The sequence below is a fragment of the Enhydra lutris genome, unplaced genomic scaffold (genome assembly GCF_002288905.1).
Source record: "Enhydra lutris kenyoni isolate GAN:26980312 unplaced genomic scaffold, ASM228890v2 scaffoldscaffold4, whole genome shotgun sequence".
NCBI lineage: Eukaryota > Metazoa > Chordata > Mammalia > Carnivora > Mustelidae > Enhydra > Enhydra lutris.
The window spans coordinates 33,251,795-33,278,605 of NW_019154088.1; the positions used below are offsets into that span (position 1 = coordinate 33,251,795).

At 40.5% G+C, this 26,811-nt stretch overlaps 1 protein-coding gene across 1 annotated transcript in view; it reads right to left on the reverse strand.

Moving 5' to 3' along the window:
• Positions 1–26,083, reverse strand: part of LOC111161352 (sorting nexin 6) — a 63,789-nt gene extending 37,706 nt beyond the window's left edge. The window contains exons 1-6 of the mRNA XM_022524957.1: positions 25,909–26,083; positions 25,699–25,746; positions 12,515–12,619; positions 11,614–11,724; positions 9,416–9,537; positions 7,373–7,496 (exon numbers count right to left, since the gene is read on the reverse strand). Of these exons, the coding sequence (XP_022380665.1) occupies positions 7,373–7,496; positions 9,416–9,537; positions 11,614–11,724; positions 12,515–12,619; positions 25,699–25,746; positions 25,909–25,914 (516 nt within the window). The 5' untranslated portion in view covers positions 25,915–26,083. The remainder of the gene's footprint in view (positions 1–7,372; positions 7,497–9,415; positions 9,538–11,613; positions 11,725–12,514; positions 12,620–25,698; positions 25,747–25,908) is intronic.
• Between the last annotated feature and the right edge of the window lie 728 nt (positions 26,084–26,811).

Genomic DNA, 26,811 nt, shown 5'->3' on the forward strand with positions numbered 1-26,811 from the left:
GTAAATAAATAAAATCTTTAAAAAAAAAAAAAAATTAAAAAAAAAAAAAAAGCCCTCAATTGACTGAGCTACCCAGATGCCTCAAGGTGGTGCAGACTCTTAAGAGTAATTTATGGTTCAGAGGAGAATAAAGAGAAACACATGATTTACCATGGGGTGAGTAGCACAATGTTAGCAAATCCATAGCGCACTAGGAGAACACCAAGGGAACTCAATACAGACTTAGGAGAGGAGAAAGTTAAGACTGGAAGCTGAATGAACAGTCAGGGACCGTTTCAAGAATCCAGGCAAGGACTGGGGTGCCTGGGTACCTTAGTCAGTTAAGACCATCAGAGTCTAGATTTCGGCTCAGGTCATAATGTCAGGGTCTTGAGATGGATTGGAGCCTGGTGTCTGACTCTGCACTGAATATGGAACCCGCTTAAGATCCTCTCTCTCAACTCTTAACTACAGGGAACAAACTGAGGCTTGCTGGAGCGGAGACAGGTGGGGGGTGGGGAAACTGGGTAACGGGCATAAAGGAGGGCATGTGAAGTAATAAGGACTGGGTGTTGCATGCAACTGATAAATCACTGGCTTCTACCTCTGAAACTAGTAATATAGTATGTATTAATTAAATTGAATTTTAAATAAAAAATTAAAAAAGATTTTCTTTTTCCTTCCCCCTCTCCCCCGCTGTGCCTATGTGCATGCTGGCTCACTCTCTCAAAACAAAAAAAAACCTTTAAAATAATCCAGTCAGGGACGCCTGAGTGGCTCAGCTGGTTCAGCATCTGCCTTCAGCTCAGGTCATGATCCCAGAGTCCTGGGATGGAGTCCTACATCGGGCTCCTTGCTCAGCAGGGAACCTGCTTCTCGCTCTGCCTGTTCTGCCCGAATTTCTCTGTGCTCTTGCTCTCTCTGACAAAAAAATAAATAAAAAATCTAAAATAATCCAGTCAACAATTAGAAAAGTCAGAACCAATCTTTAGGTCTGGTGATAGGAAAGAAGAGGACACATTCCTAATACTGTAAGAGAGTAAAACAGACAGGATTTGGTGTTTCCCTAATAGGAACAGGGAGTAGGAAGAGTAACGAGTAATTTTTAGATTTTAGTTTTTTGTTTCTGTTTTAAGATTTTATTTATTTAGGGGCACCTGCGTTGCTTAGCCTTAACCATATGCCTTCGACTTAGGTCATGATCCCAGGGTCCTCTGATCAAGTACTGCATCGGGGTCTCTGCTTCTCCCTCTCCTGTTCCCCCTGGTTGTGTGCTCTGTCTCAGTCAAATAAATAAATAAAGTCCTAAAAAAAATCATTTATTTATAAGATTTATTTATTTGAGAGACAGAAACAGAGAGCAAGTGCGCGTGCACGCACAGGTGGAGGCGCAGAGGGAGAGGAACAAGCAGATTCTATGCTGAACACAGAGCCCGACATGAGGGATGACCCACAACCCTGAGATCATGACCTGTGCCGAAATCAAGAGGCTATTGCTCAACTGAGACACCTATGTGCCTTAGTAATTTTTAGGTTTTAAGGAATCGGAAGGTGGTGGTACCTTCTTTGAGACAGAAAACACAAAAGGAAGCATGGATTTATTTTTTTTTTAAGATTTTATTAATTTATTTGACAGAGAGAGAGATGTAATGAGAGAGGGAACACAAGCAGGGGAGTGGGAGAGGGAGATTTATGTGAGGCTCCATCCCAGGACTCTCAGATTGTGAACTGAGCTGAAGGCAGATGCTTAACAACTGAGACACCCTGGTGCCCTGGAAGCATGGGTTTAAAGAAGAGTTCAGCGGAGGGTAAAATGCCAAAAGGACATCTAAATAGAGGTTTTCATGAGACTGTTTAATAAAGAGGGCTGGGGTTCAGAATTAATACAGATTTACAAGTTAATAGCATATTAGAGTGCCTGCAGCCACAGGAGTCAATGAGATCACTTAGGGAGAATTTATAGAATTAGAAAGCTAAAGGAACTCTTTTACTTTTTTTTTTTTTTTTTTTAAGGATTTATTCATTTATTTTAGAAAGAGAGCGAGTTGGGGGGTGGTTAGGGAGAGAAGCAGACTCCATGCTGGGTGCAGAACCTGATGTGGGGCTCCATCTCATGAACTTGAAATCACGACCTGAGCCAAAATGAAGAGTTAGACACTTGGTGCACCTGGGTGGCTCAGCTGGTTAGGTGCCTGCCTTCAGCTCAGGTCATGATCCTGGAGTCCCAGAACTGAGCCCACCATTGGGCTCCCTGCTCAGTGGGAAGTCTGCTTCTCCCTCTCCCACTGTCCCTACCCCTGCTCATGTGCGTGTGCGTGCTCTCTCTCTCAAATAAATAAAGAAAATCTTAAAAAAAAATTAAAAAGTTGGGAAACTTAACTGCTGAGCCACCCAGGTACCCCTAGAGGAACTTCCAAACTTCTGGAGGAGTCAGTGGGGAATCTAGGAAGGATGAGATTTAAATGAATAGATACATGGAGGGAAAAACTCATGAAGGAGACTAGGAAGGAGTCACAGAGTTAAGAAGAAAACTTAGAAGAGATCCGAAAGATGCAGAAGCAGATGGGATCCAGGAGAGCTAGAAAGGTATCTTCATCAAAATGGAAAGGCACAATGTGAGACATCATATTAACAGAATAAAGGACAAAACCCACATCATCTCAATAGCTATACTTTCTCATAACAAAAACACTCAACAAACTAGGAACAAAAGGGAACTTCAACTTGATAAAGAGCATCAATGAAAGCCCCACAGCTAACATCATACTTAACAGTGAAACAATGAATGCTTTCCCCCTAAGATCAGAGACAAAACGAAGATGTCTGCTCTTGTCATTTCTGTTTTACACAGTACCGGAGGTCCTAGCCAGGGCAGTTAGGCAAGCAAAAGAAATTAAAAGGGTGTCCAAATTGGAAAGGATTTAAAAAAAAAACAAACCAACAACCAAAAAAAGAAAACGAAAAGAAAAGAAAAGCTCATACAGGAGTGTGGCTGCCATCATGGTTGAGGTTGTGGGAGACACATGGAGTTGTAGGATTTGATTTCTGACTAGCTTTCACCTCCTAGTGAACAAGGTCATTATCTCATCAAGAAGAACTGCTGCAAGTTAAAATGAGCTTTTATGGAAAATGGGAGAGAGCTATCTAAAGTCATAACCTTGTTATAAATGGAGCAGGCAATCCAGGGTAGATGAGAAAGATATAAAGACAAAAGGGCTGCTAACAGGGTCAAAATGCTGGATAAGTCAAGGGTTTAGATTACCAGTGAGTCAACGAACAGCCAAAATAAGAATGGGTAAAAACAGAGTTGTTTATGCTCGGAATCTGTTAATACTAGAGTTTAAGAACTCAGACAGGAGGCAGGGTCCTGGGTGCGGCCACTGATAAGGTAGCAAGAATTGAATGGGCTTAAGGTGTTAATTAGGTTAAATATTTAATCTACTGTTAAGCAGACTCAGATTATACCTAGCAGAAAGAGGAAAGGTATATAGCTACCTAAGTAAAGCAACACTAAAGGCAGTCATTACAACAGTGACTACTTCTCACACAACTAAAAGCTAGAACAAGATTTTCTAGCCCTCCCAGATGCCCCATGGCCTTTTAATTTTTTATTTATTTATTTATTTTTTTTTAAGATTTATTTATTTATTTGACAGAGAGAGAAATCACAAGTAGGCAGAAGTAGGCAGAGAGGCAGGCAGAGAGGCAGGCAGAGAGGGAGAAGCAGGCTCCCTGCTGGGCAGAGAGCCCGATGCGGGGCTCGATCCCAGGACCCTGGGATCATGACCTGAGCCGAAGGCAGAGGCTTAACCCACTGAGCCACCCAGGCGCCTCCCCATGGCCTTTTTAGACTTCAAGCACCCTAGTTCCACTTCAACAGCTCATTGATCCCATGACCCTCTAAAACTTAGGTAACAAAATAGCACATACAGATTACTTTTCCTGCCCCAGTGAAGTGAGTAAAGATCAGAGAAACAGCATCAGAACAAGACTGAGAAAAACTTTTTAGTTTTGGGCCTATGATCTTCTATAACCTGTTAATGTACTGCTATTAATTAATTATATATTTTATTATTTTTTTAAATTTTATTTATTCATTTGACAGAGAGACAAAGTGAGAAAGGGAACACAAGGAGGAGGAGGTCAAGCAGAGGGAGATGTGGGGCTTGATCCCAGAACCCTGTAATCATGACCTGAGTGAAAGGTAGACACCCAACGACTGAGTTGCCCAAGTGCCCCTAATTATATAGTTTAGAAAGATTTATTCATTTATATGAAAGAGAGTGAGAGAACATGAGTGGATTGGGGAGGAGGTAGAAGGAGAGAGATTCCATGCTGGGCACAGAGCCTATGCAGGGCTTGATCTCACGTCCCTGAGATCATGACCTGAGCCGAAATCAAGAGCATCACCCAGGTGTCCTGCTGTTATTACAGAATATTTGCAAAACACTGTCCTGTCTTTTCAGAGTTTCTCCAAAACACCATATGCTGATATTAAAAGGGTTATTACAACATATCACATCATTATTTCTATTAAGCATGTATTAGTTTGGGAGGAAAAAAAAATCTACATTGATGGGAGAAAACTTATGAAACCCTAAGATTTCTGAAGGCTATTTATTTATTTATTTTTTAAAAAAGATTTTATTTATTTATTTGACAGATAGAGATCACAAGTAGGCAGAGGGGCAGGCAGAGAGAGAGGAGGAAGCAGGCTCCCTGCTGAGCAGAGAGCCCAATGCGGGGCTTGATCCCAGGACCCTGGGATCATAACCCGAGCTGAAGGCAGAGGCTTTAACCTACTGAGCCACCCACGCACCCCTCTGAAGGCTATTTATAAAGCTGATCTAAACAATTAATAACCATTCACCTACCTTTTTCTTTTTTTAAAGAGTTTATTCATTTGACAGACAGAGATCACAAGTAGGCAGAGAGGCAGGCAGAGAGAGAGAGGGAAGCAGGCTCTCCGCTGAGCAGAGAGCCTGACGTGGAGCTCCATCCCAGGACCCTGAGATCATGACCTGAACCGAAGGCAGAGGCTTTACCCACTGAGCAACTCAGGTGCCCCTCATTCACTTACCTTTTTTTAAAAAAAGATTTTATCATTTGAGAGAGAGCTAGAGAGCACAAACAGGGGGAGTGGCAAAGGGAGAGGGAGAAGCAGGCTCCCCACTAAGGAAGCTTTACGCCTCGACTTGATCCTAGGACACTGGAATCGTAACAGGAGCAGAAGGCAGATGCTTAACCGACTGAGCCACCCAAGCACACCTCACTCACTTATCATTTTAACAAATACTTATTTTATTATATCTTAATTGTCAGCCACTGCTCTAAAGTGCTCAGGATGCAGTGGTGAAAAATAAAAGCCTTACTTCCAGAGAGCCTATATTTTAGTCGCAGGAGACAAATAATAAATAGAAAAATTTAAAAAATACAGATATAGGGGCGCCTGGGTGGCTCAGTGGGTTAAAGCCTCTGCCTTCAGCTCAGGTCATGATCCCAGGGTCCTGGGATCGAGCCCCGCATCAGGCTCTCTGCTCTCTCTCAGCAGGGAGCCTGCTTCCCTCTCTCTCTGCCTGCCTCTCTGCCTACTTGTGATCTCTCTGTCAAATAAATAAATAAAAATCTTTAAAAAAAAAATACAGATATATATGGGCATGAGGGTAGCTCAGTCAGTTCAGTGTCCAGCTCTTGATTTTGGCTCAGGTTGTGATTTCAGGGTCCTGGGATCAAACCCCATGACAAGATCTGCTTCAGATTCTCTCCCTCTCCCTTTGCCCCTCTCCACTCCCTACTCGTGCATCTGCTCTCTCTCTCGCTCTCTCGCAAATAAATAAATCTTAAAAAAGAAAAAAAAAAGATACAGAATTTCAGATAGCGCTAAGGGATTTGGCGATGGGACAGAGTGTGTGGAGCATGAGGCTCCTCTAGCACGAGTGGCCTTGAGCTGACAATACCACGCCAGTATACCTATGCTGCTCTACCAATTATTATTAAGGTTTTGGCCCAGGCCACAAATAAGGTTGAGGAAAAACAGACACATAACAGTAAAAGATTGATGCTAGCATCTATATCACTTTAGCAACCCTACTCACAAACTGTTTTCACTTATAATTCATGATATAGCCAGCATTATTTATAATTCCTAGTTATAAATGACCACATACCAGTATCACCACATTTATGCTTGTGAAAGTACCCATGCTTAAGTGCTATGCTTCTGTGATCTTTTTTTCTTTTTTTAAAGATTTTTTATTTATATATTTGACAGAGAAAGAGAGACAGCAAGAGAAGGAACATAAGCAAGGGTAGTGGGAGAGGGAAAAGCAGGCTTCCTGATGAACAGGAATCCTGACGCAGAGCTTGATCCCAAGATCCTGAGATCAGGACCTGAGCCAAAGGCAGCCACTTAACACTGAGCCACCCAGGTGCTCCTGTTTCTGTGATCTTGAGGTACTTCATACCCTTTTAAAAAATATGTTGGGGTGCCTGGGTGGCTCAGTGGGTTGGGCCTCTGCCTTTGGCTCAGGTCATGATCTCAGGGTCCTGGGATCGAGCCCCGCATCGGGCTCTCTGCTCAGCAGGGAGCCTGCTTCCCCCAACTCTCTGCCTGCCTCTCTGCCTACTTGTGATCTCTGTCAAATAAATAAATAAAATCTTAAAAAAAAAAAAAAAATGTGTTCTCTCTACTGCTAGACTTAGGACATTTTATTGTCATGGTCATGTCAACTAAAACCAAACCAGAAAGACAAATTTATATATACAAAACTTTGATCTTGATATTGATTTCTAAGCAAACTAGCACTATGCTACACTTGTTTTTTACTAAAATTATGAGTTAATCTTGTCATCCAAGTATAAATCCCAATATCTATATCACCCACCCATTAAAATTCTTTGCCAGTACTACAAATGAAGAAATCTTTAAAGCTCAATTGCATCAATTTTTCTATTTGCACTATAACAGTTTTCACGCAGAGAGGGAGGAAAGATTAGGAGCAATCACACTGAAGAAGATCAGTTAAACGGATCAAGTCAATGATTAATCCTAAAGTAACCTGGAATTCTTTAGCTCTAACACCTGGCTGGGATTCCCCACAGGGCTTCAGAGGACTCCAAACTCCAATTTAATAAACAATCAAATTGATAACCCTGTTTCTTAAGAAGTTCACAATTCAGGATGAAAAATCAATATCCCATGTAGTAACATGATTTACCCTCATTTCTTCAATTAATCTACTCAAGTTCTATTGAAATACTGTATTATCACTACAAAAGTATTATTTTAAACTGCTCTGAAATATAATAATGTTACAAAAAGAGGTCATCTATTTCTTGCCTTTTCCAGTAACTCTAAAAATAAACCTCGATCACTACTTTAATCAATACTTACATCTTGATTATATTCCAAGAAGACATGAAAATTTAAATCTTTTCTCAAAATAGGATGTGCTGCCACACGACATAGGAACACCTCATGCATTGCAACAGTCTTCTTGAATATTGCCAAATATTCACTAGAAACAATACACAAAATTAAAGGTAAAACACTGCATCAACTAGAAAATCGTCTGCAACAAGTTTTTCAACAAATACTCTGAATTATACTGAATGCAAAATTAAAGATATAAAGATAAAATCCACATAAACAAAGATTTTAGTTGAACTGTTAATAAAATATGTAAAACCCAGCTCGAAAAGGCTTCATGCTAGTTAATGGGATTTATTATATTTAAATGTTAATATTTTTAGGTTTTATGAACCTTTCTTCTTATGCAAGTAGATGTTAAAGGTAACTACAGAGGGATTTGTTTTCAGCTCCAGAGAAAGTATACTACAAATTATTTGATACAATCTTTTTGACTCAATTTCTAGATAATTACTGCATTTAAACACTTGTATACAAAAAATAAAACCCAAACCTCAGTACACATTTTTGACATTAATAATTATTTTCATCTAATGACCCAAACACACAAGAAAAAAAGCATACCACAGAGACTAATTTTTGTCATTACATTGAAAATCTGTATTTAAAATATTTTAATATCAGTGAATCACAACGATCATATAGTAATACATGTCAGTTTGAAAAAAAGAAACACTCAAGGAAAATGCCCAATATTGTTGCTTCAACTACGTGCAAGGAGGATAAATTTTACATACCAGCAAACCAGCAGGACCAATGTTGGGAGAAGTTTGATCTCTGTGAGGGTAGTCATTCAGTGAAGACAAAAAAGAAGGATGCAGAGGATGGAGGTAGCAGTAGGATAAACCCAAGGTTCTCTGTTATCCAACCCCTAACCAGACCACAAAAGAATCATGATCAGGGCCACTGGAAAACCACAGATTCTTTAATATTAATGTGCTCTGCTAATTTCCAGTTTTCAGTCTTATAACTATAAAAGTATAGATCTCTGTCTGGTCTCAGACTATTGCTTGCACCCAGCATAGACAAAAGTCTTAAAATACCTGGCACCTTACACTTTGACAAAAAAGATCTACTTTGCTAATTTATCCTGTCAAATGAGTTTAGCATTCTGAAAAGGAGGCTAGTGGCCATGGGGATATATGCTTAAAAGCTGAAACTAAGTGGAAGAGGAGAAAAGGAAATGCACGAAGAGGAGAAATGACTAGAAAAAGAGTGATGAAAGTGATGATGATGCAAGGAAACTATTTCCTTGTATAGCCCCCAAAATACAGAAAAACAATACACTGCAAATCTAAAATTATTTCAAGTGTCTAATAAAAGAGGAAAGATTTGGTATTTTTAGCAAGTATGCTAAAAACAAAATAGAAACTATCTCAAATTTTTTCAAGGATTTAATACATTTCCAGTATATGTGAAACTAATAATCATTCAACGAAAAACATTTTAGAACTATTCTCTTGTTACTTTGCTCCTATTCTTCTTCCTCCTCAGAAGCCAGACGCAGAGAAAAAGAGGGCAAAAATTATACATACACACACGCACACACACATATTTTTAAAAAAAGAAAACAGAACATATGCAGAGTTGCACAGTGCATATTTCTATGAGAAACAGAAGTTTGGGTAGTATGCACATATCGAAAAAAGAAAACCAGTTTGGCAATGACTAAGACCTTGCAAATAAAAAATAAAACAAGTTACGTTCTGTTTTTAAAAAGTAGTATTTCCCTTTCTATTATTTTTTAATAAGGTTTTGGATCCTCTGTTTTCAATTTTCAGAGTCTATTTAAAACATTAATTTAAAGAATTTAACAATGCAGACAATTATTCCATAATTTTCCTGTAGGCTCTGATCATGATCATTAAAACTGGTTGTTTGGCTTAAACCTGCATCTTTCAGAAAGGGTCACTGTGGTGAAATGATTAAAAGGATGGGATATCAGAGAGCACAGAAAAAGGCATTAAAATAAGCACAATTAACAAAGCAGTAAGAAAAATCACATACGCTTCCAGTTCCTGTTTCATCTTTGTGAACTCTTCCTTTGTCATGGACCCTTCTCCTTCTCCCAGCTTCTGAAGTTTTTCCCTTGAAGCGTCAAAATCAGGTCTTGGTGGTGCTGGTGGGATCTGTAAGAGAACCAAGTCACTCATTTAAAGACTATTTTCTTTTTCACAGCAGCCGTACTGCTGCCACCATAAAAGACTGAATCTGGGAGAGCTAAAGACATCCTGAATGAACACAACACCAGAAATATATCAATTCAGGGTAGAGAATTTGATTAGGTCCTTTGTGCCAACAGCAGAGCACTATTTTCTACTATTAGAACACTCGTTCCCACACTTTAGATTTTTTTTTTTTTTTTTTTTTGACAGAGAGAAATCACAAGTAGGCAGAGAGGCAGGCAGAGAGAGAGGAGGAAACAGGCTCCCTGCTGAGCAGAAAGCCCGACGTGGGGCTTGAACCCAGGACCTGGGATCATGACCTGAGCCAAAGGCAGCGGCTTAACCCACTGAGCCACCCAGGCGCCCCTCGTTCCCACACTTTAATCTGCAGATTTCTATGTGGCAACTTAGAGTCCTCAAATTATATGCACATTAAGCTCTGACTATATACTAAAAGAAGATGCATACCATTTTTCAGAATTATGTAAATGGTTCAATTAAATACAAATATTTTTTAAATTAAGGAATTCATAGTAGCTTTATGCTATTCTGTTTCTAAAATTCATAAATCCCAACAGTAGGATCCAGCAAGGAATGTTAAAAAGGGTTCCTCAACTGGAGGAGTGGATCAGAAACAGAAAGTACGGACTTAAAACCAGAACAAGACAGGGATTAATGACTAACGTCATTCTATTTACTCACAGTGGGTAAGTAAACACTTAAGATCTAGAAGAGCCGTATCATTCAAAGGAATAATAAAGAGAAAGTGTACATTGAGAGGAAGGGCCTACAAGTAAGAAGTGTTTAGGGGAAATGATGGAAGTAAAGAAAGCAAGAAGGTATGAGGAAGAACAGATAAGTAGGGGAAAGCTACAGAATGAATACAGGAAAAGGGTTATGCTTGAGGAAAGCAACAGGGAAAGAAGTATCAAGAGCAGCTGAGCACACATACACCCCATCTACTGTGTGCCAGGAATGATGCCGAACAATGTGCATATAAAGATAAATAAGACATAATCTTTTTTCTTTTTTTAAGATTTTATTTATTTGTCAGAGAGAGTAGAAAGAGTGAGCAAGCACAAGCAGGGGAAGCTGCAGGCAGAGGGAGAAGTAGACTCCCCAATGAGCAGGGAGCCTGATGCAGGACTTGATCCCAGGATCCTGCGGTCATGACCTGAGCTGAAGGCAGGCGCTCAACCAACTCAACCACCCAAGCGCCCTAAAGAAAACATGGTCTTGCTCTTTGAGGAGAGTTTAGTCTGTAGAAGGACATGGTAGAAAGAAAAAGCCATCAGACAAGATGAGGACAGAAAGGTGGAAATAAGATGCAAAAAGGAGGAGCTTCCAGGTTGGTGAAGACACTGACATGCTGGGAAGGTGGAAGGTGGTACACCTGCAGAACATGAGAGTTTTGCACCAACCCCCTCTCCCTGTACCTTGTCCTATGCATCTCTTTCTTTTGGCTGTCCTGAGTTGATCCTTTATATAAACTGGTAGTTTTTGTGAGAAAAAAAAAAAAAAAAAAGGAATGCACTGCCAGTTGTCCCCAAATTCTGAGTCATACAAAGAAAGAGCAAATGACTGAGAAGGAGTGGCCACAAGGATGGAAACAGAATCAGACCAGGATGATTTCAAGGAGATTACATGAAACTAAGTTTCAGGAATTTGAGTGTGGTCAGGCCCTGATGGATACCTAAATAACCTCTTAGGGGACCCTCCAACCCTAAATATCTGCTACCTAAGGGTTCAAAACCAATATGGTTTATAATATCCCCCTCATTAATCTCTAGGAAAAGCCTGTTTCAATTCCAATAAACAGTAAGAATTTGAGTTTAAATGAAGGAGCATAAGATATCCATTATCTTCACACTCTCAAACTATAGACAATTCAGGATAAAAGGTGGTAGTCCATTGTGTTTTAAAACTGACAATTTTTAAAAATCACACCAGTTCACTAAAATGCTAAACAAGATTTAACACATAACAAGGTATCTAAAAAGCGCCTAGAAAATGGGATTAAAATGGAACCCCAACACTTACAATGTAACCCGCATAGTCTTCATTTTCAATGAAGGAATCATGAAGCCAGATAAATTCCTCATGTTGTCGAACTACAGAAAACTCATTTTGTTTAAAATTTGGCAATGAACTCTGCAAAGATAGAGATTTTCTTGAAGAAAAATCAAAATTATACTAAAAGGCTTTTAATAAACACTTTTAATCTTATTTTCTTAAATTAGTCTTACATGAATGATTATCAGTACTTTTACAATCTATAATGAAAACTCTGAGACACCCAGAAGAAATTATCGTGGCAACTTTGAAAAAGTAAGTTGACAGCCTCTTATTATATTGTACTGCCACCATTACTTAAAGGTTATTAATATATATCAAACTCAACTACTCAAAGGAAAATAAATCTACGATCTGAAAATGTGCCTGAGAACTAAAATCCAAGAAGAAAATAATTTGTAAGGCAGTAATTTATTTACTTAATTTTAAATATTTTATTTATTTATTTGAGAGAGAGAGAGAGAGAAAGAGAGGAGGGTGGCTGCAGGGAGAGGGACAAGCCTGCGATCATGAGCTGAACTAAAATCAAGAGTAGGAGGCTTAACCAACTGAGCCACCCAGGTGCTCGGTAAGATGGTAATATAATTAACTGAAAAAACAAAACTGAAAACAAGAATAGTGAAACATGTTAATAAGTCTAGAGAAAATTAAATGTGCATTACATCTAGGTTCTGTGATTCTTAAATGTTAATCTTTAAAAAGTACATTAAAACAAGTACATTCACTAAAACTGTTAAAAGCATGAATTATAAACTAAAATATGGTTTCTAATCATGTTCAAAACCAAGGTTCCAGTCAATATATTATTACATATGTAACATTTGCACAATAAATAGCTGAAATAATACATGTTCAAAATCACACTCACCTTTGTGTGTACAGTGAATTTTACTTTATCTCTTTCACTAAGAGCATCAGAAATGTCCACTTGCAGAGCAGCATCACTCTGAAGATCTACATTTATTGCTTTAAGCTAGAAAAAGATAATACTTTAATGAAAAGTTCTGTGGGCTTATACAGAATTTCATTATTTTCTCAGACATTAAGATAATGCAAAAACAGAACAAAAATAACAAAAGAATCTTAAATCTAAAAGGTTGTCAAGTTCATTTAAACCTCATATATGTTTTGGGAGGCAAGTGCTTTGGATATGTTACTACTTTTTTTTTTTTCTTTAAAGATTTTATTTAGTATTTGACAGAGAGAGACACAGAAAAGAGGGAACACAAGGGGGGGTAGTGGGAGAGGGAGAAGCAGGCCTCCAGCTGAGCAGGGAGCCCAGTGCAGGGCTCCATCGCAGGACCCTGGGATCATGATATGAGCCAAAGGCAGACCCTTAACGACTGAGCCACCCAGGTGCCCTGGGTATGTTATTATCTTAATCAATTTTCGTTCTATACCATTCAACTATACTTTGTATGAGTCGATGTGCTAACCATGATTCATTTTAATTTCACTCAAAAAGTAAACTACTGGGCACCTGGGTGGCTCAGTGGGTTAAAGCCTCTGCCTTCGGCTCAGGTCATGATCCCGTGGTCCTGGGATTGAGCCCCACATCGGGCTCTCTGCTCAGCAGGGAGCCTGCTTCCTTTCCTCTCTCTGCCTACCTGTGATTTCTGTCAAAATAAATAAAATCTTTAAAAAAAAAAAAAGAAAAAGTAAACTATTTTTTCTCTAACTTACTCTCTGCCATCATGGTATGTGTGGTTGACTATTCCTCACCATGGACTATCGCAGGGAAGTCTGGAAGTCACCCTAACCTAGGAGCTTGGATAGCCTGGGTTTGAATCCCGTCTCTGCACATTAATACTCTGATTTGGATCTTCTCACAAGGCCCATCAAGCAATTTCTGGCAAAGAAACAAAAGCAGAACTGTCCCATTCCCCAGTGGATTCAGATGAAAACTGGTAACAAAATTAGGTACAACTTCAAGAGGAGGCACTGGAGAAGAATTAAGCTGGTCTATAAGCAACAGCACATGGGACGGCACACATATCTATGCTGCACAGTCACAAACTCATATCCTACCACTCTGTAACATCACTACTACCTGAACAATAGACATGTTTTATCAGGGAAAGGATTCTTCTGTTACTATGCTTCTGCACCAGTTGGTTGGTTCAATAATAAATACATGAGACCTTTTGTTTGAAAAAACAAAAACAAAAACATAAAATTAACTATTCCGAGAAGATGGTCCATTAAAGTTCAAGTGCTCTAAAAGTAAGGAAAGTATCTACCTTTTTTCTTTTAAAAGATTTTATTTATTTGACAGAGAGAGACACAGTGAGAGAGGAAACACAAGCAGGAAAGTGGGAGAGGGAGAAGCATGCTTTCCACTGAGCTGGGAGCCCAAAGTGGGGGTTGATTCCAGGAGTCTGGGATCACGACCCAAGTGGAAGGCAGCCGCTTAACTGACTGAGCCACCCAGGTGCCCCTTCTTTTCTTTCTTTCTTTCTTTTTTTTTTTTTGTTTAAAGATTTTATTTATCTATTTGTGAGACAGAGGGAGAGAGAGAGCATGAAAGCGGGGTAAAGGGGAGAGGGAGAAACAGACTCCCGCTGAGCAGGGAGCCTGATGCAGGGCTCGATCCCAAGACTCCAGGACCATGACCTGAGCCAAAGGCAGACGCTTAACTGACTGAGCCACCCAGGCACCAAGTATCTACCTTTTAGAACACAAAAAATAATGAAAGGAATATTGGCTAATAATTCTACTGCTTAATACGGAATAAACTGTGAAACTATTGAATACAATTAAAGATATTACATATGTAAAGCACTAAGAAAAATGGTAACATACTCAACTACTGCCTGTGATATGAATTAAATTCACATTTTACTCTACAAGCTTTACTACGTTCAAAGAATTGAATATGTTCTAATAAATAAAATCTTAAAAAAAAAAAAAAAAAAAAAAAGAATTGAATATGTTCTAAATTTAGTGCTTTCATTTACTTGTCTATGAGAAGACTTCTCTACTTACAATTTTTTAAAAAAATAAATAAATAAATAAACTCTATACCCAATGTGGGGCTGAAACCCACAACCCGGAGATTAAAAGTCACATGCTCCACCCACTGAAGCAGCCAGATGCCCCTCTACTTTACAATGCTTATCATTAATTCTATTTATAATTTTTAAATTTCATCAATTTTTCTTCCCTTTTAACAAATATAAATTTTAAAATGTTTGGCTAATTTGGAGTCTTATTAAAAAAAATCAAATACACTATAAGATGAAAATGAAGTCTTAGCAGCAAAGATACGAAATTATTTGAAGTCTAATTAACTACCTAGCTTACTTCAAATACCGTAGTTAAACCCGGGACTTATTTTGGGAATCTCACCTAGTCACTGACATTTCACCTTTTATTTTTTTTTTTTTAAAGATTTATTTGTCAGAGAGAGAGGGCGCAAGTGAGCACAAACATCCCTGTCATCATAACCACAATTATCTCTAGTTCCCTCCTTTGACGTTTCTACTTCTTTGCTTTCCACCTCTTCTGTAAATTATCTTTTGTATGCGTTATTAAAGCTGGTAGCCATTCACATATTGCCTTAATGGCCATTAATCCAATCTATCATTTGTCTTTTTCATTCTTTTAGCAACTATGTTCTAGAATTGATCTCAGGAAAAGTGCCTGAATCATAAAGTCGGTCATAGCAAAATGCTGGTGGTGAGACTGTGACTCCTTTAATTTATATTTCATAGTAAATTCAAAATATCAGCTAAAGTGTTCATCCTGATATTGCATTTTTCTACAGTCAGTATGGTATACACTTCATACCTCAATTTTTTTAAAAGATTTTATGTATTTATTTGACAGACAGAGATCACAAGTAGGCAGAGAGGCAGGCAGAGAGAGAGGAAGGGAAGCAGGCTCCCTGCTGAGCGGAAAGCCCAATGCGGGACTCGATCCCAGGACCCTGAGATCATGACCCGAGCTGAAGGCAGCAGCTTAACCCACTGAGCCACCCAGGCGCCCCCATACCTCAATTTTTTTTTTCCATTTCCTGAGGTTACAGAGAAAAGGACACATTTGGCAATAAGATTTGCTTCACACACATTAGGATTTTTTTTTTAAGTCCTGTTTTCTAATAACTAAGATGTATAATGGAAAAGCCAGCCAATAAAATGAAATCATCCCCCACATAAATACAAAATTTCCACTGAAAGCTAATCTGCTACATTTTGTCATTTCTAGATGCGTATTTTTTTTTTTTTAAAGATTTTATTTATTCATTTGACAGAGATCACAAGTAGGCAGAGAGGCAGGCAGAGAGAGAGGAGGAAGCAGGCTCCCTGCTGAACAGAGAGCCCGATGCGGGGCTCGATCCCAGGATCCTGGGATCACGACCTGAGCCGAAGGCAGAGGCTTTAACCCACTGAGCCACCCAGGCGCCCCATCTAGATGCGTATTTTATGCATTTTAACACTTGAAACAGGATTGCTTTGCAACTGACAACAAATTTCAGTTTAACTGGAAATATTTTTTTTCTTGGTGGTACACAGATTTGATAAAGTATTATACTGTAAATTTAATGTTAATTACATAAAATGTACACAGGATTTTTCAGGCGTATTTCCTTCTTTCTTTAAAGTTAATAATATTAGAGAGCTTTTATTAAGGGAAAATGAAAGCAAACAACTTGTGATTCATCAACATTTAATTAACTGTCTGAAATTAGTGAGGTCGGTGTGAGGAAATTCTCATTAGATGACATTCACTGGTTTAATTCTTTAAACACTGTGTCAAGGCCAAGAGAAAGACTTGGCAGGGAAAACGGATTAAACAACATAAATATATATTATTAGAAAGATAATGTAGGGGCGCCTAGTCGGTTAAGCATCTGACTTTGGCTCAGGTCATGATCCCAGAGTCTGGGGATTGAGTGTCAGTGACGGGCTCCATAATGAGCTGCGGAGCAGGGAGTCTGCTCGTCCCTCTGCACTGCCCTCCCTTTGCGCTGTCTCTCTCAATAAAATCTAAAAGAATAAAATAAGAAAGATAATTTAAAGACAATGCCCTTTTGATTAATTTTCCACATATACTTATTTAGTAAAGAAGACATTCACTACTAATTTACTATACTGACTCATTTACTATAAGTATGTACCCTAGAACATTCCTAAAAAATTAGTTCCATCTTTTGCCAGAAAAGCAAATGTAGAGACATGAGTGGATGGATGAAGAAAAGGAAAATAACTCTATTGCAACAGCCTCCCAACTGGTGTCTTGCTTCTACCCCTCACTTTATTCTATTCCTTACAGAGCTACCAGAAGATCCCATTAAACATTAAACATAAACATCATTCCTTTGCTCAAAACCTAAGGGGTCCCCACTTGGAGAAAAGCCAAAGTCCTTACAGGGGTCTCCCAGGCAATACAAAATTTGTATCTGACATCATCTCTCAGGCTAATCTATTATTCCTCTGGCTCACTGTAAACCTGCCACATGTCTTCCTTGTCGTTCCTTTAATATTGGGGCATGCTGCCACCTCAGGAGTCTTTGCACTTACTGTTACCTCTACCTGGAATATTCTGCCACCAGATATCTGCAGGAATCACTCCTTCATTTCCTTCAAGTATTTACCAAAACATCACCTTCAAGGCCCTTCCTGGCAACCTTCAGACTACAACTCAACTCCCTTCCACTCCCAAACAATCGCTATCCCTCCCTCCTTTTTTTTTCATATCACTTGTTTACCATCTACTATATTTTATTTTTTTAATAGTCCTCCCTAACTAGAATGCCAATTTTGTGAGGACACAGGTTTTCGTTTTGTTCACTACTATATTCCCAGTGGCAGACTTCAATAACTACATGTTGAATGGAAAGTAGAAAAGGGCAGAAAGAAAGGTGGTAATCATAACTGGGCTAAGAAAATGTAATTATAGTATAATCAATGGAAAACCTCTGAGACAGACAGAAGTAAATTCCATTAGTCTCACTAATTCAGGCCAAAATTTAAATCTGTTTAACTCCTAGCCCAGATATGATTTTGGAAGTCCTGTAAAACATCATTTCTATTACTACTGTATGTCTTATACTGAGCAGTCAAATCCATGGTTGATTATATATACATTTTCTGGACACTGGTGTGTGAAACCAGATTTCCTCTCATATACCAGAAACAACAAAACATTACGAGGGTTACATGATATGTCACTCCAACGCCTTTTAAAAAATTTTTTTATTAAGATGTATTAATCTACTTTAGAGAGAGCGAGCATATGCACACAAGGGGCAGAGGGAAAGGAAGAGAAGCAGACTCCCCACTGAGTGCAGGGCCCAAGGCTGGGCTGGATCTTAGGACCCTCAGAACATGACCTGACCTGAAATCAAAAGTCAGGTGCTTAACTGCCTTGAACCCTCCAGAAGCCCCATCCAAAGCCTTTCTGGTGTCACACTCCCACAGCTCTTTTGCCATACCCTGCTTGCAAATTCTCATAACTGTTATTAACCCAACCATCAACTCTCTGCTTTTACACTTTGAGCTGCTGAGTATAGCTAGAGAAAGCGGTCAACTGGCATTTGCAACCATATTTCCTTTCACATACCATTCCAGACACAATAAAACATTACTAGGTTATTACTAGGGTACTAACGGTGTTCACGCCTGCATTCCCTCCAAGTCACAGTTAATACTACTGGTAGTACAAATATAACACTTTACTCTATAGACAATATACTAATATGCATTTATTTAATAAACTTTTTTTTAAAAGATTTTATTTATTTATGACAGAGAGAGAGAGATCACAAGTAGGCAGAGAGAGAGAGAGAGAGGAGGAAGCAGACTCCCTGCTGAGCAGAGAGCCTGATGTGGGGCTTGATCCCAGGACCCCGAGATCCTGACCTGAGCCGAAGGCAGTGGCTTAAGCCACTGAGCCACCCAGGCGCCCCTATTTAATAAACTTTTAAAGAGATTTTACCATTTTATTTATCTATCAGGGAGAGAAAGAGAGCACGTGCAGACACCCAAGAGAGAGCACAAGCAGGGGGAGCAGCAGGCCGAGGGACAAGCAGGTTCCCTGTTGAGCAAGGAGTCTGATATGAGACTCAATCCTAGGACCCTGGGATCATGATCTGAGCCAAATGCAATTGCTTAACTGACTGAGCCCCCCAAGCATCCCTTTAATAAACTTAAAAAAGAAAAAAATTTATCTACTTATCTGAGAGAGGGAGAGAGCATGAGTGGGGGGTAGGGCAGACACCTCACCAAGTGTGGAGCCCAACGGGGGCTGGATCTCAGGACCCTGAGATCATGACCAGAACCAAAATCAAGAGCCGGACGCTTAACCAACTGTGCCACCTAGAAACTCCTTCCCTAGTACTTTTAACCAAATAATCAATTTTTCACCTCGTTTTAATAGATTTCAAACAGCTATCTTGGGTACTATGGGCACGTAAGGTGAACAAAAAGCTGTGCCTTCAAGAAATTGGTAGTGAGGGAGACAATCAACTATGTAATAAAACACAAAAGGAAGTACTTCCCATTCTTCCTCACAGACTGCACCCTGTGTACAATTTAACCTTATCAGTATCTCCCGTTCTGTGACCTTTCTATACGTCTGCAGTGTGTTACCCTCTCTGCTTCTCTCCTCTTCCACACCACGGCATGATATGTCACTCCACTATCTTTCTTACTGGTCCTGTCAACTCTCATTGCTCTTTTTGCCATACCTGGCTTGCAAATTCCCACACTCAGGATCAATTCAACAATCGCCTTTGCTTTCTGAGCTGCTGGTGTGGTTACAGAAAAGTCGCAATTGTTTACACTGGTCTACTACGAAATTAATGGTCTTCGATTTGCATCGGCTCTTAAAACCAATCAACACTCTTGAATAGATCTGCTCAGCTCCTCTTCTGATTCCCTTCAGCAACTACTCTCAACTTCTACTTCAACCCTCTACATTTCCACCCCACTCTCAACAAGTGACCTGGTTTCCCACATCCCAAAGAAACAACACTAGCAGCTGTTTTCCCAGACCTATCAATAAACTCTCCTACAAAAAAAAAATCTAACCTCATCATCTTTTCCACTTTTTCATAAGCAGCGTCCATCTGTTCACCCAAGCATTTAACTTTGCTATCTGCTTTAGGACCTGCTCATACACTGCTCTTCTAGTTAAGGTTAGACTCTGTCTCACAAACCCTTCACACACTGAGTACCTATTTCTTTTTAAAATTTTTTTATTTTTTAAAGATTTATTTATTTATTTGACAGAGATCACAAGTAGGCAGAGAAGCAGGCAGAGAGAGAGGAGGAAGCAGGCTCCCTGCCGAGCAGAGAGCCCCGATGCGGGGCTCGATCTCAGGACCCTGAGATCATGACCTGAACTGAAGGCAGAGGCTTTAATCCACTAAGCCACCCATGCGCCCCTGAGTACCTAATTTTTAAATCCAGTAACTTTTTACTGTTCTTGTCCTCTCTGCAGTATTTTTGCCTTAGTGATCATTCTAACTCCTTTAAACTCTCTCAACTTCTGGGGACTTTTCTCATATCCCTCCTACCTCTCTCAGCCCTGTCAATCGATCTATTCTTCCCTATAATCCTTAAATGTTGGTTTCCACAGGTGCTATCTAAGCTGGGCAATCTCAGCCATTCTCGACTGTAACTCCTAAATATTTATCATCAATTTAAACCTCTTAAATTCCCAATCGTACTTTCACAGTACCAACTAGACATATCTGCCTAGAAGTACTCGCTTGTTAAACAACGGAGTGCCAGGGCGCCTGGGTGGAGTTAAAGCCTCTGCCTTCAGCTCAGGTCATGATCCCAGGGTCCTGGGATCAAGCCCCATATTGGGCTCTCTGCTCAGCGGGGAGCCTGCTTCCTCCTCTCTCTGTGTCTGCCTCTCTGCCTACCTGTGATCTCTGTCTGTCAAATAAATAAATAAAATCTTAAACAAACAAACAAAAAACGGAGTGCCTTCAATGTACAAAACCACTGTCCTAGGAGCTAGGGATAGAGCAGTGAAAAGACACAATCCTCACCCTTTCACATTTTTGGCAGGAAAGGGATCAGACACATCTTATAGGTACTTCAAATCCGACATATATGAAACCAAGCATATTATCTACCTCAGTTCTTTTACCCTGCATTCCTCATTTTCTCCTTCTCCTCTGCCCAGCCCATGTACTTATACAGTCACTATACCCTGCCAATTCTACCTCCTAAGCATCTCTTTGCTATGTCCCTTCCTTCATCCTCCCTTCTGATTTAATTATACCTTCATCATTTTTCATCTGGACTATTACAACAGCCTGTTAACTGGCTTCTCTGCTTTGTGAAAGGAAGAATCAACCTTCACATCAGAGTAATCTACAATGCTATTTTCATCTAGGCATAGGTCTTTCACAGCTTAAAATCCCCAAGGACTTCCCACTGCCTGGAATCTTAATTATTATGCAATTTACACTTGATCTATACTATCCATTATCTACCCTTGCTTCCTGTGAGAACAAGTGCTCCAGGTGGAACCAAATTACCTACCCAGGCTACCCACTCTGCTGGCAAGCCTTCCCCTTCCATGAAAGCCTACAAAATTCCTGGTCAATATTTAAGGCTTAGCTCATTTAGGTGACAGCACAGCAGTTAAGAGTGCCAGACCTGGAGCAAGACTGCCTGAGTCTGACTTCAGCTCATATTGGCTGTTACAACCTTGGGCAAGTTATTTAATCTCTCTGAACCTCAGATCTCCTTTACAAACTAGAAAGTAGCAGCTACTAAACAGGGATTTGAGAATTGAGTGAGTATATGGAAAGTACCTGGCCCACAGTAAATGCTAAATCAGTATGCAGCTATCATTATGTCTTCACTACTTCTCCTTCTCCCAAAAGCAAACACTCCCTCCTTTGTACTTCTATGGTACTTTATCACAAGTCTGCCTCTACACTGTGATGGTCTTAGGACAGGAACTTTCTTTTTCCTTTGCCAACATTCATCTTCTTATCCTCTGCCAACATAATCGATGTCACATTTTTATTTTAAGTATCAATAAATGTGGAATATGCTCAAACTAAATGCTGTGCAGGTACCAAAGAAAATGCCAACACGTGGCCAAGTCTCCAAAGATAAATCAACTTTCAAGTGGAAAAAAAAAAAAAAAAGGTGAGGAAAAAAAACAACAACAACACTCTGCCACGTTAATAGGCATAGATAAAGCAGACATTAAAGTACCCTGGCAATGACAAGCAGACTAGAATATGTCTAGTGGGACAGAAATACTGAGAAATGAAGCCAGCCTGAAAATGTCATGAACGGTGTTTAATGCTAGCCCAAGGAATTTGAACCTTACTGCAAGAAGAACTGGGTCCAGGTAAATGCTTCTGACTAGTGTCGTTATATGATTTAATCATTTAAAGTCAGGAAACTTTAAATAATGTCAAGCTGGACTGGAAGGTAGACAGAAAGGAGACATAGACTAATGACAGGTAAGAAATAGCAAGGACATTAAGGGGGACCATACTCATTAAAGATGGGCTAAACATTTTTGAGATGAAATTAACTGGCCTTGGGGACACCTGGGTCAGTAAAGTGTCTGCCCTCAGCTCAGGTCATGATCCCAAGGCATCAGGCTCCCTGCTCAGCGGGAAGCCTGCCTATCCCTCTGCCTGCCACTCCCCCTGCTTGTGCTCTTTCTGTGACAAATAAATAAATAAAACCTTAAAAAAAAAAAATTAACTGGCCCAGTGACTATTCTGATATGGAGATGAAGGACAGGATTCAGAAGTTTCTTGCCTGCATGACTGGAAAATGATAATATGACAAAGATGAGAGATAAAGAGGGAGGAGGAAGGCTAGGAATCCAGAAGAGGTGTAGTTACTCCACCTGAAGTAATTCTGAAAACAGTAAACATATTATTTACAATTAAAAGCAAATGCTAAGCAAATTATGCCAACAATGTGTTGGCACTCACTGCTTTTATTTAACAAGCACATCTGAGCAAACTGTGTCCAGTTCAAAAGGCTCATTTGTTTACTAAATAATATGTTACTGTCCTTCGTTTTGGGGAAAAAGGGCCTACTATGTAGAGGTATGGCTGAAGAGTGGCCAGTAATTTTCAATATTGTGTATTTCTTAAAGCCTGCTTTTTAAGTTTTCACAAGACAGTATTTTTTTTAAGGCAATAAGATTCTCTTCTGATCCAAAAATCATGGTGAAAATTTAAGGCTGCTTAAGAATGTATTTAAAAATATTAACTTTAATTTTGCTTACTTGTTGCTCTGTAGGAATGCTTACATTATTTTTGAATCTGTGACTTATATTAAAATTTCTACTGAGGGGCACCTGAGTGGCTCAGTGGGTTAAAGCCTCTGCCTTCGGCTTGGGTCATGATCTCAGGGCCCTGGGATAGAGTTCTGCATAGGGCTCCCTGCTGGGCGGGGAGCCTGCTTCCCCCCTCTCTCTCTCTGCCTGCCGCTCTGCCTACTTGTGATCTCGTCAAATAGATAAATAATCTTTTAAAAAAAATTTCCTATTGATACATGCACTTCATGCTTTTTCTCTCTCAAGAGTTTCTTAAAAGGCTGAACACAATAACCTAAAATAAAAGTACAATGTCTAAAAGTTCTAATTATGGCAATCTATTTCTATCAGAGCAAACACAATATAAGGAATTTAAACAGGCCAGATATTTGTTCCTGAGATGATGGAACAGCAGGATAATTATGCAGTTGTAATCAAACTTCAGCGCACAAAAGAATCTTCTTGGGTGCTTGTTGAAAAAGTAGTATATGATAATTACACAGGATTTAAAAAAAGAAGTAGTTATCTGTCCTTCTCCCTACTTCGGGAGATTCTGATTTACTAGGGCAGGGCCCAGAAACTTGTTTTATTTTCCAAACACCCCAGGTGATTCTGAAGCAAATGTTTCAAGGCCACTTTGAGAAATACTTGTACTGGCTCTGGTATCAGAAACATGGTTTAAAGTCCACCTCTCCCCCTCATTGGCTGTGTGACCTTACACGCTTACTTAGTTTCCCCAAGGTTCAGATTTCTTATCTGTAAAAGTTTCATAAGGATGATGAGAGAATATAATGAAACAATGCTTATACAGTACTTAACACAGTGCCCACCTATAATTATTACTATGATTCACCCATTTCCACAGGACAAAAAATAAGGAAGAACTGGACATATATACGTATTAACCATGACAACCTAAATGCTTTGTAATTCATGGTAATGTTTTTTTTTCATTTCCTTCTGGTAAGGCACGCTCTTTGTCTCTCTTTCCCTTTAATTTTGTAATACATGAAAAAAGTTTTTAAACATATTACATTACATGCTTCAAGTTTTTTTTTTTTTTTTGCTTCAAGTTTTATAAACAAATCTTACCAAAGGCATAAGGCAATGAAAGCAAATATTAACCAGAAAATACTCTGCTTTTCATATCAAAATAAATACTCAAAAAATTAATACTTTTATTGAACATTAGCCAGATTTTACAGAAGAGCAAATTGTTTGCTTTTTCTGGTAGACCATAAAAATTAGAGACAAAGTCATCTAAATAAAGAATGCCAACTGCTTTATATTTAGAAAAATCAGTTTAATTGTACTATAATCAATTCATCTCCTTTCATTACACAACTCTACTGTCTTTCCTATTTTAAAATCCAAAATGTAATTTTTCAAAGATTTTATTTATTTGACAGAGAGAGAGATCACAAGTAGGCAGAGAGGCAGGGAGGGGGGGAGAGAGTGAGAGAGAGAGAGAGAAAAGCAGGCTGCCTGCTGAGCAGAGAGCAGGGTGCAGGGCTTGATCCCAAGACCCAGAGATCAAGACCCCAGGTGAAGGCAGAGGCTCAACCCACTGAGCCACCCAGGTGCACCACCAAAGTGTAATTTTTAAGTGGCCATCTAATGCTACTTTCTTATCCCAGAACATATAGATACACATCTGCAGTTTTTTAAAACTCACTAGAAACTAAACTTTTTAGAAATAACCAGAAATCCTATATGATGCTTTCATACACTAAATTCTAAATGATGCTTTTGTGTAAACTGAGAAATTTATTAAAACATCATTTATAAAAGTAAGCAGCCCCCTCTGTTATCCTTCTTACCATCTGAAAACTTTTAAAGCTCGCCAGTTAATACTAACTACCTCATCTTTTATTTAAAAAACAGTAATATCCTACAAGAATATTTTGTCACCTGCCAAAAATCGACTAACTGATGTGTCTCTCACATTACCTAACATGAATAAGTAAAGGCAAAATGGAAAACTGAAGTGCAGGCTGTTAAATGTGATGGACCCAAGGAACCTTGCTGAGCTGCAATCACCGTATATCAATATTTTTCAAGCGCTTACTTGTACAACGTACCCCCCCGCCAGCTTCAGACAAAGCAAAAGAGGGGAGAGAAGAGGAGGAAGGAATCAGAGCCTGGAGGCCCTTTCTTAAGTGGCAGGCAACTGGCCTCAAACCACCACCGAGGGAACTCCGCAAAAAAATGTATGTTTTTGGATATTAAGAAACGTGAAAGCACCATGAGCTTCCAGCACTTTGCAAAATCTGGTAGGATACTGGAGAAGAGTTAAGGTTCGGCAACCGTAAAATTCCTTGCAAACGGGTAATTTACAAAAAGCCTGTACAGTATCTGTTTTAGAAGGTGAGAAAAGTGGGAGGCAGCGGGTTCGACGTCCACAACGGGAGAAAACTGAGGGTGCCACCACAAAGGTCTGAGAATGGGTTTTCATTGCTCCTCAAAGCGTCGGGGGCTGGGGGGTAAGGATCCAGCTCCGGCCTCCACTTCCACTTCCCACCTGCGCCCCAAGCCGGGCGGGGGAGGAGGTCCAAGGGAGGGTCTGAGGCGGGGCGGGGGACAAGAAAGCTGCTGTGGGTCCCCAGGAAATCAGAACCGAGCGGCCCCGAGGGAGGAACGGCTGCAAGAGGGCGGGGCGCAGTGCAGCGAGGAAACCGAAAGGAGGACGCCGGGGAGAAGGTGCAGCGCGACTGGGGACCCTTCCTGGTACCACACCCAGGGGCCAAGGCGGGGGCGAAAGAGTCCCGTGAGCGAGAAGAAGGCAGAACTTACTCCGCGGTCCTCCTCCGAGAGGAAGTCGGGGCCGTCGTCCAGGCCTTCCTGCGAGGTCGCCGGACCCGACGCACCAGAGGAAAAGATGGAGTTGGGGAGACACAAAGGGAGACATTAGTGCTAGGCCGGCGCGGCCCCCGCGCCCGCCCCGCGCCCCGCGCCCGCCGCCCCCACCGCGCGCCCGGGGCTCGGCGCCGCTGGAACACCCACCATCATGGCTGCTCCGAGGCGAGGGCCAGCGCACGCGCGTACCGCACCGCGGGGCCGGAGGGAGCCGGCAGCAGCTGGAGAGGCGGGGCTGGTGGCGGCAGGAGGAGGCGGGGTCTCGGAGCAGCCTGCCCCGCCCTGCCCTGGCGCGGGGGGCGGGGGGCGGTAAGCAGTAGGAAAGGGGAAAGCAGGGCCCTCCGCCCGAGGTTGGAGCACCCCAGTCGGAAAGGGCCCGTAGGCCCAGACCCACATGGCTGCGGGCAGGTCGCGGCTGGCCGGCTCTGAACCGGAAGGGGCCGAATGCCACCTGGGGAGCTGTCCAGTTTCCTTTCCCTTAGGGCTGCAGCGGAAAAAAACAAAAAACAAAAAAACGAGCGTCCTCCGGAAGCCACAATAAATCGCCTAGTCTTTGTATTATGCTACACAATAATTAATCACAATTAATATTTTGCCTATAGAAATTGTGGGAACTAAGGGCCTTCGCACAGTGAGCTGTAATCAAGCTTTTACGGTTGGTGAGGTAATAACCCCAGGGTTTAGGGTGCTAATGGTTAAGGACTATAAAAGTGAGCTGTTCGTGTTACAAGAGCATTTCTTTCCTTTTTATGAACGAGCGCCTCCAGACCTACTCTTAACTGTGGACAGCACCACATGGGTGTCCACAGGCAATTTAAAAGACGGGACAAAATCATTCCTTGACCTTTGCCCCATGTCACCTTTTACGCACGCGGACACACGCGCAAACGTACATGCCATCCTTGTGCTTCCAGTCACTTAATGGCATCGGCATCCTTCCACTTTTCAGACCAGAAACCTCCATGTCCTATTCACATCCTTCCTTCTTCTCCCTCACTTGTCACTCCATTTAGTAACAGACTCTGTTGCATCTGTAATTTATTGTCTCAT